Source organism: Dromaius novaehollandiae, chromosome 1, assembly GCF_036370855.1.
Source record: "Dromaius novaehollandiae isolate bDroNov1 chromosome 1, bDroNov1.hap1, whole genome shotgun sequence".
Classification (NCBI taxonomy): Eukaryota; Metazoa; Chordata; class Aves; order Casuariiformes; family Dromaiidae; genus Dromaius; species Dromaius novaehollandiae.
Genome location: NC_088098.1, coordinates 90684052 through 90699488, shown reverse-complemented (window position 1 = coordinate 90699488; position 15437 = coordinate 90684052). Strand labels below are relative to the sequence as shown.

At 46.4% G+C, this 15437-nt stretch overlaps 1 protein-coding gene across 1 annotated transcript; it reads right to left on the bottom strand.

Annotated features, from left to right (window-relative positions):
- Nucleotides 1–12127: 12127 nt before the first annotated feature.
- NHLH2 (nescient helix-loop-helix 2) lies at nucleotides 12128–15053 on the bottom strand. Its single transcript, XM_026110548.2, has 2 exons — nucleotides 14573–15053; nucleotides 12128–12626 (listed from the first exon to the last, which is right to left on the bottom strand). The coding sequence occupies exon 2, from the start codon at nucleotides 12604–12606 to the stop codon at nucleotides 12139–12141; it is 468 nt and encodes a 155-aa protein (XP_025966333.2). The 5' UTR covers nucleotides 12607–12626; nucleotides 14573–15053; the 3' UTR covers nucleotides 12128–12138.
- Nucleotides 15054–15437: the final 384 nt, after the last annotated feature.

The following is a 15437-nucleotide window of genomic DNA, read 5'->3' as shown; positions in this document are numbered from 1 at the left end:
TTTCATTAATTTCCTATACATATGCCAATGTGCAGCCACATCAAAAGAAAGAGCCTGTGATGGTAACAGAGGGAAATTTTGTCTTCTGCAGTAAAGGTGTTATTGATTTCTTTATGTTGGCCAGAAAAAAAACTGTTGTACTTATGCCAGGTAATTATTCCTGTTTTCCTGAGATGGCCTTACTAAAAAGCACTATAATTCAGTATACAATTAATTATCTGTATGTAAGCAATTTTTTCTAGATGTGATATACCTGACAACAAAATGTCTGTACTCCCCAATCTAATGGATTGTCTAGTAGGGTACTTACTAAAGAAGGACACAGAGCTGGATTTGGGTGGATGTTCAGCACTGTTAAAGTACAGAGCGGTACCACAGCAGTATGGGTTGTAACATGGTAACATCTTGGTCAGTAGGAAACTATTGACAGAGTTGCCTGAATGCCTGCCCTTGACAAAAATGCTGGGAATCAGAGTCCCTGGGGACTCTAAGATGCATAAAGAGCCAAGATAAAACAAATACTATGTGATTCAGGGACCCAGGAGCTGCTATGCATATTTAGGATAAGGAGCAAAGTTGCAAATAGTGGGATTAGCACTACCAATATGTAAGACTGTTGACAAATATACTTGTCAGATTGATGTCTACAGTGAAGAAATAAGCGGCACCTTCTCACAGTACCGGTAAAAACAAAGTGAGCTGGAGTGAGGCAGCTGTCTTTCTTGGAAAGGCCTCAGACAAGGATAGCAGAACCGTGATGAGATGGTGGGTGTCACATGGCCATGACAAGCAGACTTACCACTGCTTAGCAGCCATCCTGTTACTCTCTCAAATGAGACCTTGCAATGCTATAGATTGGCAGTATTGGACTAGCCAGTCCAGAGACTAACTGGATATTTCTACTTTTTGTAGGTATTGGTTCAAAGTTCTGTGCTGCAGGGATTTTTGTTAGCTTCTGTTGTTATGCAATGAACAATATCTGTAATCAGCTTTTGCGACAACCAGGCAAGAACTGCTGCTGTGCAACGCATATGGAGACTCAGACCATACTGTACCAGCAGTTATAACTCCAGGAGTAGACGATAGTAACCTCTATCAGGATCCCTGCCTCTGAGTACTTGCCGGATGGCCTAAACTCTTCATCTCACTCAGTAATTACTGAGAGTGTCTGCTGTCATAACACAATTACCAGCCACAAAGTGGGGCTAAGGCACAGCTCTGGATCACAACAGCTTGGGATGTTGGACAGCTTAAAAGCTGGATCCTAGGTCGGTGGATGGATCTAACTAACACCTTTACAAGTTGGCTGCCTACAGATGGGGAAATACAATCCTGCTCAGCTCCCTTTTCTCTCCTTCAGATGTTATTACTGGAAATGGTAATCAAGACCTCCTTGTGACTATTCTCAAACAGTAAGAGCCAGTTCTTTTTTCTGCAGAGGCAGGAACCAAAGTAGCTTCATCACCTCATCAGACAGGGCAAGCACCTAACTGTGTCAGAAAAGGATTTATATACCTCTTACAGTGGGATGGCAATAGATGGGACCGATCAGCTTCAGAGACAAGGTGGGACTGGGCAGGCTGCAAATTCTCACACTAAGTAGGTCAGGTCCTTATATTGCTGATACAGACTTTGCAATCTAAACACGTAAAGGGTAGAAAAGAGAAGCATATGTTGTCTCCCAGGAGGATATGAGACACGGAGAAATACCAGACTGGCTGCGAGATTCAGAGAAATGGGTTTGTTGGTGTCAGTCAAGCCAGCAGCTGCAACTCTTAGCGAAGCTCAAGGAGCCACCATGCACAGGAAGAAGGAGCCAATCTGATATAGACACTTTTTTGACTGTAATGGTGGTATAACTTTCACTTGACAAATTCCCCTGCTGAACAAGCTACAGTTTTGAATGCAATTATCTTTTACAAGGTTCTTCCAATCCACCTAATCATCCTTATCTTAATGTGCTTTTCCTTTCTACATTGTCACGTAAAATCCATTCCCTTTCAATTTGCTTCAGATCTATCTGCATCCAGATTACTGCAACTTGGATGCACGGTAATTAAATGAGGTTTGTCTGAGTAGAAAGGCAATGAATGCTATTACAGCTTGTTTATGTTAGCAAGGAATGCAGGTTTCTCTATGCCATCCTGCCAGCATGTCTTAACCCTACCCTAGAGAGACTGTGTTTTAGGCTACATGCAAGATTCAGTGTGCATTTAGTCCTAGGGGTGTCTTTTGAGATTCCTGATTAATGCTTCTTGGGATTTAGTATTCTGAGACTTTAAAATACCCATCCCACTGGGATCTGACTCAATAGCTCATATTGTGCTGGCTCTCACCTAGACTTCTATTTCTGATAGAAATATTTAAGAAACTACTAACTTGATCTGCATGGTTAAAAACATTACAAGAGGTTTTTACACTTTGGCTGAAATTCAGTCTGGTGCTAGAATCCCTGTGCGGCTGATGAGACTTGACCTGGCCCTGGCCTCTCGTAACACTATGTGATCTGAGAGCTTGTAAATCTGTATTCTGAATTCTATTTCATGTAGTACTTTCACCTTTTGGATGCTACTGAGAAGCAAGAGTCCTGGATGTCTTGAAATGATACAGAGGAGGTATTGTGAGTGTCTGTAGGTCAAGCATGCACTGCAAACCCAGCATCAAGAGCCGCTTTAAGAGTGATTCAAGACAAGGTCAAGTGAGGAAAATTCACCTGTACAGAGCAAAATTCAAATCTTGGGTACTAATTCGAAATGAATGGAGTAGGAAAGTCTTGCACTGATCTGTTTTGTGCATTGTCTGAAGCTACTTTGTGGGTCAAGAAATCTGGTGGTTCCTTCTCAAGAAATGCTTTGGTATTGATGTAGGTCGTATGAGGAGCCCTAGGCTGGGAGCCCTGGAGGGAGCGGGGGGGGGGGGGGGGGGGGGGGCGGCCGCTATTCTACAGGTTTTGTACAATACTTCCTTTGAAAGCCATGGTTTCTCTGAGATAAGGCTGAATTAGAGAGTGTACACTTTGAGTTAGTCATATGACTATGAATGGATAGTGATTATTTGCCTTTAAAGATTGTTTCTGAATCTCTGGGTCTTCTTTACGTTCTGTCTCCCCATCAAGAAATCAGAGAGGATTGTCCCCAAACCACTTTTGGAAATACCACGCCTAGCTGAGTAGCAAGACCTGGCTCACGCTAGAGATGGCCTCTGGCCACAAAGTTTAGGCCTGTCTATTTGTACTGGGGTTAACTGAAAATAGCTACGTTTGGTGTCACCACAAGAGCTCTTCTCTCTGAGACACCTTCGGATACCCAAGGAGCCCCAGTGGGATGGGCTGAGAAGACAGCTCTGCAGTTCCCTCCATAGGATACCAGTAGTTCACAGTCTCATGTTCTCACTCCTCTTCTTTCACTCACTATTTTTACCTCCCCTTCCTTTTCCCCTTCCTCGCTTCTTTCTCCTTTCTGAATCTTGGATCTAAAGCACAACAAATTTTGGTAGGTTTTGATGACTGGGATGGCTGAGTAAACTCTCAAGTCTCTCATCAGTCCTTTTGCCCTTTGGACACTTGTAGGTGTCATCTAGGGCTAATCACTAGATTAATTTTGTTTGAGGTCACCAGAGTTGAGATTTCCTTGGGGCAATTCGAGCAAGGTGAGAAGTCATTACCCTGACTAGTAGGACTCACATGGGCAGAGTATAGCCCTATCCAAGTAAGGACTGAAAAAAAGGTCAGGACAACATGGTTAAGACCAAATTCAAGGCAGGACCCCAACCTGTATTTTCCCTGTAGATCCTACTGTAGCATGATCATCATTTTCATCCTTTTAGTTACTCTGATGACAATCCTAAGTAACTCTGTTGATATCAGTGGAACTACTGTAGATTTATCTTTATGTGTCTGACATCAGACTCCAGCCTTTTGGCTTTGGGGAAAAACAAATTTGTTTTTCTTACTGCCCCAAGGAACAAGCCCTCCTCCCTTCTGATCCAGAAGATCACACTTTTCTTGTCACATTGGCCTACTGGGAACTCACCATGCAGAGTGTGTCACCATGCTTTTGTGTCCGGAGCCAAAGAGAGTGAAGTCTAAAAGAAACAGTTGCCTATCAAAGATCAGTTTCCTTCAGATCATAAAGATGTGCATAGGAGCAGTTGCACTGAGCCAGATTGAAAAGTACATCTAGCCCAGCATCCCAGTTCAAACTGGGGCCAAAACCAGATGCCTAGGGAAGATCACAATAGGGAAGGGATATATGATAAGAAGTCTGCCCGCCTCCAACCACATAAGGCTTGAGGACAGCCTGAGCTGGAAACAGTTTCTATATATTTAAAAATCCTCAATGAATTTCTCTTCTGTGAATGTCTGTCCTTGAACTTCTGTAATGTTTTCGCTTCTACAACATCTTGAGGAAGGAGTTCTTCAGCTTGACTACACATGGTGTGAAAAACCACCTCCTTTTGTCTGTTTTGAACCTGACACCCACTAGTTTTATTTGATTCCTCCCAGCATCAAATTGTATTGGAAGAGACAGTCAGCAACCAATCCCTTTCTGCCATCCCCTTATTAACTGGGATACAAAGGCATTCTGTAAAATCACACCTGACTCAGTCCTTTTCACTTAGCCATTTCTTGTACAGAAGCTGCTCGGTGCTTTGGATTATCCTTGTTGCCACTCTTCGACACTTTTCAGTTTTACTGCATCCTTACTGAAAGACTGGAGGGTCAGAGCTGCATGCAATATTCAAGATACAGACTTACTTTGGTTTTATGTAATGGCATAATAATGCTTTGCTTGTTCTCTACCTGTTCTGTTCTCCCTGCAATGTTAATAGTATCTAACATTTCATTTTCTTTTTTGATGCTACCAAGAACCAAGCTGAAGTTGTCATGACACAACCTATCATAACTACAAGATCTTGCTTCTATGGTTGGCTTACAACCTGTCATTCTGTGTATGAAGTTAGAAATGTTCTTCTCTATGTTGCATCATTTTATCACTTCATTTAGGTTGAATTTCCTGTGCTATTTTATCAGTTTCACATAGTCCTTATGCAATTCTTCATAGCTGGTCCTCATCTTTATTGTCTGGAATAAAGAAGATCCAATAGGTTTGTGGCTGTATTCTACAGGGGACATTTCTGGGGAAGTCTTGAAGCCTGTCTTAAACACTGGATCTTGGATTTCCTTAATTAGGCAGAAAACCCACTAACGTTGGGAATATTGAGTCTGAAAACCTGAGATGTGGGAAAGAATCGTCTTTCAATGTTGTGTCTGCACACAGTCAGACTCTGCTTTCGTTCCCACTCTCTTTTTTATTTTCTTTTTCTTTCTTTCTTCTGTGTTTATAATGTCTGTGAACCCATGTTGAGTTTGGCCCTGGGGATTGCAAATCTTTCTGTCACTTCCATGCACAGAAAACTTTTCAAGAAGGAGAAAGACAGAGGATTTCTCTGAATGATAGGTGCTGTATGGCAACATCCTTGTCTTTTGGTCCTCGAAAAAATGTTCTTGAGCCAGTCCATCCCTCTTGCCACCATTAATGCTGTGGTGATTTCACCTCAGTAGTCTTGAATGTCTAACTAACCACTCCTTCCAATTCCCTCCCTACCTGGCACCTGTCTTTTCCTGGTTTGAATTCCCCTCTAGCCCCTGAGAGAGCTGCTACCTCTGGCTTGACTGAGCATCTTCTCCCCTTCCTCCTGTACTAGCAGCTCTACCCAGCCACTCCAGTCCTTCCCTCTCCTGCTAATTTCTGCTTCAGTTCATTCTCAGTTTTGCTGCCTGCCTTTTCATGTACTTTTTTCTCATTGCTCCATCTGCATATGCCCCATGATTTAAGCATGTCCAATCTGGTTTCTGATTTTTTTTCCCTTGATGTTTTTAATTCCTTGGCTTCTAATGTCGCATTCTTTCATCCCTTCTTCCTGGTTGCCTCTGAATTCTCCCCAAAGGTGCTTTCTGTTCTTTGGTATCTTCTATGTTTCAGCGAGGAACTCCAGGACAAATGTCACCTGTTGCTTTTGGAGTGATCCTGTGTCCTGCCACACTGAGAGCTATTACTGCACACACAAATGAGTGTGCGTGTTTGTGTGTGAGTGTAAGAGAGCTTGAGAGAGACCACATCACAGTGGAAGGGAATAGGAATGGTGACTGGGAGGAAGAAGCACTGAAAAAATTTTTTTTGTGTGTGTGTTAAATTGTTTAGGACTCCTGAAGCAGCAGGCTGGGGGAAGAAGGATGTAATTTCTTTAACATCACCTGCTTTTTTCAGATGGAACAGCTAAAAGTCTTCACAGATGAGAGAGAAAGTGAGAGGTGAGCTCTGTCACCCTCCTCCTGAGCTGAAGCAGGGAGCAGCCCGTGAGCTGTCCCAGCAGGAGCAGGATCCCACTGCGTCGAAGGGTGCAAACTGGCAGCAGTGGAAGAGCAGAGCCTCTTTTTGGTTGTGTAGCTCTCACAGACCCCAAAGTGCAGCATGGCCAAGGGGAGGCCACGAGGAGCAGCCGCAGCAGGGAGTCTGGTGAGGAAGAGCACACAGGAAGGAATGGGAGAGGCGGAAAAGCAAGGAGGTGCCTGCAGAGCTGGGCTGAGAGGAGCTCAGGGAGAGCAGTGGTGGGCAGGAGAGCCTGTGCTGCAGGGACAGGGGTAAGCTTCAAAGTGCGGGGCAGGGAAGTGAGTAAAAAAACATGCTAGCTGGCCCAACTTTGTGTCTGCATCTGTGTGTCAGAAAGTGGACTGGGTCGGAGCTCTGTTTCATTTTCAGCCTGAGTTATTCCAGCCCAGTGACTCAATTTATTTCTGTCTCTGCTCCTGACATTTCTTTCAGGTGGCTGCTGCCTGGTTTTGGGTGGGGCTGTGGGCTGGGGTGACTCATGTTTTCAAGCTCTTATCAGCATCAGTATGATGTTCTGCTTTTCTTTTCTATCATATGGCATCCTGATTCCCTCCCCTTCTTCCCCTCCCTCCACCGTCTCCCAGAGGAGGCGACAGACGGTCCTGTAATTTGGTTCCATTCGCTCGACTGGAGCAACACCTGCCCCCCTCTCTGGGGACAGGAGGGTCTCATCCCAAACCGTGCAAGGAGCCAAAGACAAATCTGAAGCCCACATGCAAATAGAGCCCCGGATAAAACAACACGGCCATTCTGGGCAGGGAAGGCAAAATCCGTCGCCGGGGAACAGGCAGGAAAAACAAAAATCTCCTCTGAAGTAGTAAATAAGAAGAGCCAGGAGATTGCCTTTTCCTTTTGGGTTGGCTGCTATTGTGGTTATCGATTTGTCCCACCCTGGAGAATCAACTGAGAGTACTGAAAAATAATGACTGATATTAGAACATATTTATTCACTCTAAAAGGACTAGGTTAATTGGGTTACAGGATGGCTAGATGGATAGATACATGAATAGATAGATAGAATGTCTCTGGTATTTCTTCATGGCCATATAGTGGAAAAGATCCATTTCTTTGTGGAATTTCATATACAACATCCTCTTCACCTCCCCACCCCTTGTTCTCTCTCTCTCTCTCTCTCTCTCTCTCTCTCTCTCTCACACACACACACACACACACACTCTTTGCTAGAAATATAGCAAAGATATCAAATCACATCCAAGATGCTCAGAATTCCTCTGCTCTAAGTATCAGTTGCAATATTCTTTTGAATTGCTTATACACTTTTTAACACAGGCAACAAGGCAAGGCTTTGTGGTCAGTGAGTAGTGTTTTCCTGAATACACTTACCGTGTGCCTTGTTGGTAAGTTAGAATCATGGTCTTTGCCTAGAAAAGCTTCCTTTTGTGTACAGATGTCTAATAGCAACATAGATGCAAGTCTGTATGTTTTGGACTATTTTGTGCTCTAGATCCTTTAATCTTTTAAGAAAGAAACAGTACCTTCTTGGCCATACAGTCCCATAGAAATCAGCACATTTATTTGTAGAAGTTATTTTTGGCTTGCTGTTTGTCCTCGGACACTGTGTCAGGGTTGGGACCTGTTTCTAGGGTTCAGCTGAATGCATTAGATGCCCTGCTTCCTAATGTTATTGGTGTGAATGGGTATCATGCCCCATGTCAGTATGTGTCCATATATGTCTGTAAATGTGTCTTGATATGTCTTATCAGTTTATGTTAAAGGTGTGCTAGATATCCGCAGTACTGCGATATGATAGATCTATACATTGGAAGTACATCTTTTTCTGTGAATGCTGGAGATATCCATGCCACCTTTTATATACTGGATTGAGACAGGCTTAAATCACCTCCTTCAGCCTCAAAAGAAGGTCTGGAGGTAGTGCTCTGCCTTCTCTGTCTTCAAGTTTGCTTTCTTTCATGGTTTGAGGTCCTTTTTAAATGCAAAGGAATAGAGTCTGAATGTTAGGTTTAAACACTAAAAAAGCAGGAAATATTAATGCTGTGTTTCCTCCCTGCCAATTGTTGGATTGGCCAAGAATGATTGATGATGAGAATCTTCACTGAGCAATTCCACCTTATTCCCCATATAATGCTGTGCAAGGTCATTCATTCTTGTATTGAGGAGGGCACGGAGACATAAGCAAAATAACTTTGATTGGATAATTAGACTTTATCGCTATCTAATGCAGACTCACAAGGAGATGGAGTTAAAGTTGTTTACTCATTCTTCATAAATCCAGACTTCTGAGTGCTTAGCCATGCAGCCTTTATATTGCATTAGCCTTGTAGCTTGTACATACTACTTAGATCTTTCTCTAGGAAAAAAAAGGGGGGGGGATGGGGAAGCAAAACCTACATTTCGTTTTCAGCAGTCATCAACTGCTAGATGAGAATGAGTTTCCTTCTTGATGCCAGCACCAAAAATAAAAGTGGCCAAGCTAAATTCATGGTGGTGAAAGGATATACACAAGGTGATGATAGGATGTAAGCGAGAATGGGTTTGCGGGGAGAAGCAATTTCTTTCATTAGATAAACTGTTACATTTGGAAGAAAAGGACACATCTTCAGGTCAAGCGCACTGACCTTTTGCAGGTTAAACCTGAGACTTGATCCTGTCACTGCTATCAGAAGCAAAGCCCTTCCCAACTTCCCTCTAAGTGCAAGCAGGCTCTCTGTTATCCCAGGGGATGGCAGGAATGGGATGACCCTGAGAATATGATTACCTCCAAATCGGAGCAGTTCCCAGACATCTCAGTGCTACACTTTCCCATGCTCGCAACACACAAGGGCTCACTGGCTCCGCTACAGCTCTGTACGAATCCCCTGGGCCCCCCTCGGGCCCAGGAGCCCATTGCTAGAGCTCTGTCCTTGAGCTCACAGGCCCTCACCACACGGAGGGCACTGCACACACAGCGTAGGCATTTGCAGGCAAGTGTGTTGGTGTGGAGACAGCTCTGAGCTAGGAGAGACGTATTAGTTGGGCGCAGGGTCCCGTGCATGGGGCTGCCATGCCTCGAGATCCAAGGCGCCTCTGGACTAATACCCACTGCCCGATCCACAGCCACCTTCACTGCATGGGACTAGCCTCAGCATCTCTTGACCTGTGGCCTGACGTATTTGCAGCAGCCCCAGGGAGGGGAGTGTGGACTGGAGGGACATTGGGATAGCATCTCCTCATCCCACAGCCAGTTTGCATGGATGAAGTACCAGTGACTGCAGTCACCCTACTTTACAGTAGGGCAATGCAGAGCAGGATATTCCCTGAAATATGTATTCCCACATTTGAGAAGGAAATGTAGGTCAATTCTTTTATAAACAAAGTCCTTCCCAATGTTGGTAGCATAAAGGCTTGCTGGATGCCAGGATTTATAACATTGCTCAATTAGCATCAAACCTGACTGAGTGTCTAGATTTTGACACAACCTGAGAATCATACTGGTCCTGAAGAAAGCCAGCTCCAAATTTTGTGGAGTTACCTCAGCACTGAAAGTTGCAAGATTTGAAAACCGTACATCAAACTACCAAATCTGCATGTGTCCCTTGGGGCACAGAAAGTGTGCATTGGTAGAAAGTGGAATTAACAGCTTCTCTGACAGATTTTCTGCGTGGAGCTTTTCAGCTGGTCAAGACCACAGTTAATTAAACCACTGTGCAAAGTGTCAGCCATAAAAATTGGGAGGTGGGGTGGGAGGTTTTGTCTCTAAAACAAATAACAATGGATGTGCTTTCTGCTGAATACAGCCTGCCCAAGTCAATGGCGATATTCAAGCTATGAGTAAAATTAACTTCTTACAGTAAATAAGAATTTAATAAATGAGATGACACAAGGATCTTGCTTTGCTCAGGTAATAATCTTTCTGTTATCGAGTTTGTATCTGTGCCATGTTTCAAATGACAGGCTTTGGCAATGAAGCCTGATATCAAGGAGTATGTCTGAAGTTTTCATACATAGGAAAAGGGCGCACGATTTTTACTTGGTTTCACCAGAATTGCACCTGACCTGAGAGAGATCAGAATTAAACTTAAACAAGAGAAAGGAAATGCAATGTACTCAGGCAGGACGAAATGTGCATATTTTCATTATAAAGTTGGATTTATCAGAGAGCAGATTGTCAAAACAGGTGCTTCTGAGCATCAGATTTGATTTTACAGCCTGAACTTCAAAACGTGCAACTGGATGCCAGTCATCGCAGAGAGGAAGTGAAAGCAGTGGTCCTGGGTCTCTCATATGTTTGGGCAGCACACACAGCTGAGACCAGCTGGAGTAGCGGAGCTGTGCTGGAGGGACTGCAATCTCGCTCTGAGAAGAAACATATAACCTGTTGAAGCTTTTCCACACATGACTTCAGAAGGCTTTAGAATTCTTATTTATAATCCAGACTACACATTCTGCCTAATCTCCATTTTATAGAAAGACCAACAGGGAAAAATAATTAGGAAAAACAGCTTTTATTTGATACTTTTATTTATATGCAAAACAGCTCACCATTCATGAGAGATATGAAAAACGCATCAGATAGAAACCAGATTTATCTATTTTCACTACAAAATATTGCATTATATAAAGCAACAGAGACACACAAAAAAACCCTGAAAAAGACTAAAATCTTTGGATAGCAGATGTGTTTTTTTCTTTTTCTCTTTCATCCCTAAAATGCGCTTCTTGTTTTAAGAGATTCACAGCGAGAACATGAAACATTTTCAGGTTATAAATTCTTTTTGGTTGTCACAAAGGAAAGCAGTCCTGGATTTACTTCTTTTTCTTTTTTTTTTTTTTTAGGAAAAATGTAATTTCCTAAAAATATACCACGCACATACACACCCACGCTCACCCACACACACATACGTATATACACACACACATATACACCCACGAAGAAACTACTTCCCTTATAAACAGTTTGCAAAGTACTTTTCAGACATAACTATAGATCAGAATAACAGCAAGTTTTAAAAAAACCTCTCCTAGTTAAGTGCTAGTGGTTGTCGATCCCACACACAAAAAAAAAAAAAAAAAAAAAAAAAAAAGCAAAAAGTTCAAGAACAAATGCCTTGATATATATCAAATATTCTCATAAACAGGAAGGAAGGGAAGGTTTGTCATACACAAGTGCAATATAATTGGAGCAAAAAAAAAAGAGGGGGGGGGGAAAGAAAAGAAAAAGAAACACTGTATTGATCCCAACAGACACTTACAAAGTTAAACATAAAAATCCACAGGAAAAAGTGTAAACACCCGACTATAGAAACCAATTGGCACGAAGTATCCAAAGTAAAATTGCCACCACTCTGAAAAATAAATAAGTTTTGAAAAAAATAAATCGTCTACTCCTTCTACCATAAATAAAAAATAGTTATTTGTAACTGCACCCATGGGTCACACGTTTAAGGTCACAAGTAGATGTTTTTGGATATATATAAAGGGGCACTTGACAGCCTGAAGAAACAATCCGATTTTACATTTCTCTGCTAAAAAATGGGCTCTCTACGCTTGTGCGGCCACAATGCAATCGCGTCGGAAAATGACTTGTGAAAGACACAACACCGCCGAACAGCCCGGCCTTCCGCGGGCCCCGCGGCCGGGGCGAGCCCCGCCGCCGTGCGCCGCCGCCGCGCTCCCGGGGCATCGCCCGCCGCCGCCGCCCCGGGGAGCGGGCCGGGCCGGGCCGGGCCGGGCCGGGAGGGAAGAGGGGAGGGAGGGAGGGAGGGAGGCCCCGGGGCGGTGCGCGGCGCTAGACGTCCAGCACGTGGTTGAGATAGGAGATGTAGCAGATGGCGAGGCGCAGGATCTCGATCTTGGAGAGCTTCTTGTCGGGCGGCAGCGTGGGCAGCAGCTTGCGCAGCTCGGCGAAGGCCAGGTTGAAGGCCTCCACGCGGATCCGCTCGCGCGTGGCGTGCGCCGAGCGGTACTTGGCCGTGGCGCGCCGCCGCCGCCGCTTCTCCTCGCGGCTCAGCGGCGGCGGGTGCAGCCCGGGCCGGCCCCCGCCCCGGCCATCCCCGCCGCCGCCGCCGCCGCCGCCGCCGCCGCCGCCGCCGCCGCCGCCGCCCCGGCCCTCGCCGCCGCCGCCGCCCTCGGCGGGCTCCGGGTCGGAGACGCAGCAGCTCAGCGCCTGGGCGTCCGCGCCGCCCAGGGACTCCGGGTCCGAGGGCGCCGAGGAGGGGTGGTCGGAGTCGGCAGCTTGGTCCGGGCTAAGCATCATCTTGGCGGGGGCGGAGGAGCCTTCCCGGGACAGAAGCACAGAGAGCGGGTCAGCGCCGGGCGGCCACCCGTGTGCGTGTGCGTGCGCGTGTGCGTGTGCGTGGGTCCTGCCCCGGCCCTGCCGCCGCCCGCGGCCGCCGCAGCCCCGCTGCCCCGGCGGGAGGCAGCCCCGGCAGGCCGGCCCGGGCTGCGGCAGCAGCGAGGCAGACCGCTTGTCCTCAGAGGCAGCGGTTGCTAATGAGAGCGGCAGCGAGAATAAATTATGCCCCATAATTTACCATCCCATTTCTAGCGCTCGCCGGCAGCTTCAGCGGAATATACACCCTCCCATTATTTCCTGTGCTTGTCCATTCGTAGAAACAGGCCCGGAGAGCAATAAAAGAAAATATATATTTTTAAACAAGCTAATATCCAGTGGCTTAATATTAAGTGGATTTTTTTTTCAATTTTAATATCGTGTTCCCTCCCCCGCTCCCCCCCTCTGCCAATCTCTGCTTAACCATTTCTTTTTCGGTAATACTCTATGGGATCTGGGCTACAGAAAGATGCTTTCAAACAGAGGGAAATACAGCTCAAGGCTCCCCAAACATAACAAGGCCAGCGGGGAAATTTATTTCCCCAATCAAAACTACGAGATCTGATGTATCTGCTGGATTCTCCTTCTGCTCTTGTCTCTGCGCTTCTTCTTTTTTCTCCTGCTAATTTTGTTCGGTTGGCGATTTGCTAGCGACCAGATGGGGATGTTTGGAGAGTCGGAGGCTTTCAAGAGCGGGGTGGAAAAAAAAGAAACAGAAACGCAAAGCAGCACCCGAACTTTCCCATTTCTTTAAATTTTCCCTCCTCTCCCCTTCCTGCACGAAAGGGGGGAGGGAAGGGTAAATAAATAAATAAATAAATGCGGACGTGCCTTTCAAAAGAAAATTGAATCGTATCTTCTTGCGGCCTCACAGAGCACCATCTGTCATGTAGACAGCAATACAAATCCAAGAGCGTACGTGGACATGCCGGCATGTAATAAAACAATACATCAGGCAACTAGTGAATAACCTTGGACACAAATGTGTGTGTGTGTGTGTGCGTACGGCTGGGGCGTCGAACGAGGTGGGGAGGGAGCCCCAGGGAGGGGAGATCACGTCCTCCCGTGCCCAAAATGCAGATTGCCAAGTATTTCCATGTAAAGTTTCCATGCAAAGCCCCTCTCGGTTCACAGACCCAGTTGGCAAAATGAAAGAAAATTTAAAAAGAAAAAAAAAAAAGAAAAGAAAGACATTAAATGGAGAGGAGTGGGCAGGAGGAATACTCCCCAGGCAGGGGCTGGATTCATCATCACGGCTAGAGCGAAACCATCACACATGGAGCAAGAAAGGAGGTGCGAGTGCCGGGGGCCGGGGCTTTACCGGGGGGCCGGGGCTGGCGGCGGCGGCGGCGGCCCCGGCCCGCTCCGCGGAGCGCCGCGCCCGCCGGGGCCGCCGCCGCCTTGCGCGCTGCGCGCAGGGAGAAGGCCCGGGGAGGGGGAGAGACGAGCGGCAGCCCGGCTTCCCTGCGGAAAGGGCCGCCGCTTGCCAGGGAAATGCTCGCTTTTCTGTTTTTAATAAGGAGCGTTACGCGAATAAGGCCCACGAGGCAAAGGTAGGAAATAAAATCCGCCGGCGCGCAGCTCAAATATCAGCGATCTCTCGGAAAGAAAGGAAAGGATTAAAATCACCTTTCAATCGAGATCCAAGTGAGCGGGTTTATTCGAAAATGGGCAATTATAGAGGTGGTTCCCGGAGAAAGTTACTTAAAGGTTTCTCTGCGGTGTGTGTTGATTTTTTTCGTTTGATTTGGTTTTATCCATACATTTGTTTTTGGCGTTCCGGACTGGAAAGAGGCTTTGTTTTTCTTTCTCTCTTTTTTTTTTCTTTTTCTTTTTAAGTAAAACCGTGCCCATGCCACCTGGAAAAGGATATAGCGTTAAAGCTGCTTACCTCGATGGAGTCGTTTGGACAGCCTCTCTTTCCAGGTCCCCTCGCCCCCTCGGCGATTCCTTCACAGTTCAAATGCAACTCCGGGAGCGGAGCATGGAAAAATTAAAAAAATCTAAATCAAATGAATTAGAAGCGGAAAAGTGTCCTGCTCAGATGGGGAAAGGCAGGTCTCATCCCTCGCCGCGGCCTCCAGCGCTCCAGAGATGGGAGATGTTATCGCAGTGTTTGTTTGCGGAGTATAAATAACAACTTAAGTTACTTACGATGCATCGGGGAGAAAAAGCGTTTCCCCATCAAAGTCTGTCTCCGCCCGCTAATTCGGGGCAGGGATCCAGAATATACCGGCAGCTGTTACGAGTCGGAATTAGGGGGAAAAAAAACCGTGCTGGAAAGTGCCGTCTCCCCTTCTCTTCTTCCTCCTCTTCGCGATAAATAACAAAAGAGATGCGGAGATAGCACCAGCCGGGATTACTCCCTCTCCCCCGCCCCCTCGGCCTCTCCCTCCGCTCGGCGGCCCGAGGAGCCGGGCGCAGCCGGCCGCCCCGGTGCCACCGGCCGGCGCGGTGCGCGTCTCTCCCGGCCCGGGCGCGGAGCCCGGCGCGGCCGGTGCGCGGCGCGGCGCGGCGGGGCCGGCTTGGTTGCGGCGGTGCCCGGCGCGCAGGCACCCCGCGAGTGGCGATGACACTGTGTCGCTGCCTCCTTCTTCTCTTTTGGCGTAACGTGTGGCTTTTTTAATTCACTGGTCCGGCGGAGAGGGTCAGGAGGGGGGAGACGCCGTCAGGAAATAAATGTTTGGCTTAGTTTCTCTTCTGATCTTTCAAGAGCTGATGAGAGGGGAAAAAAGGATGAGCGCAAACCCCATCCG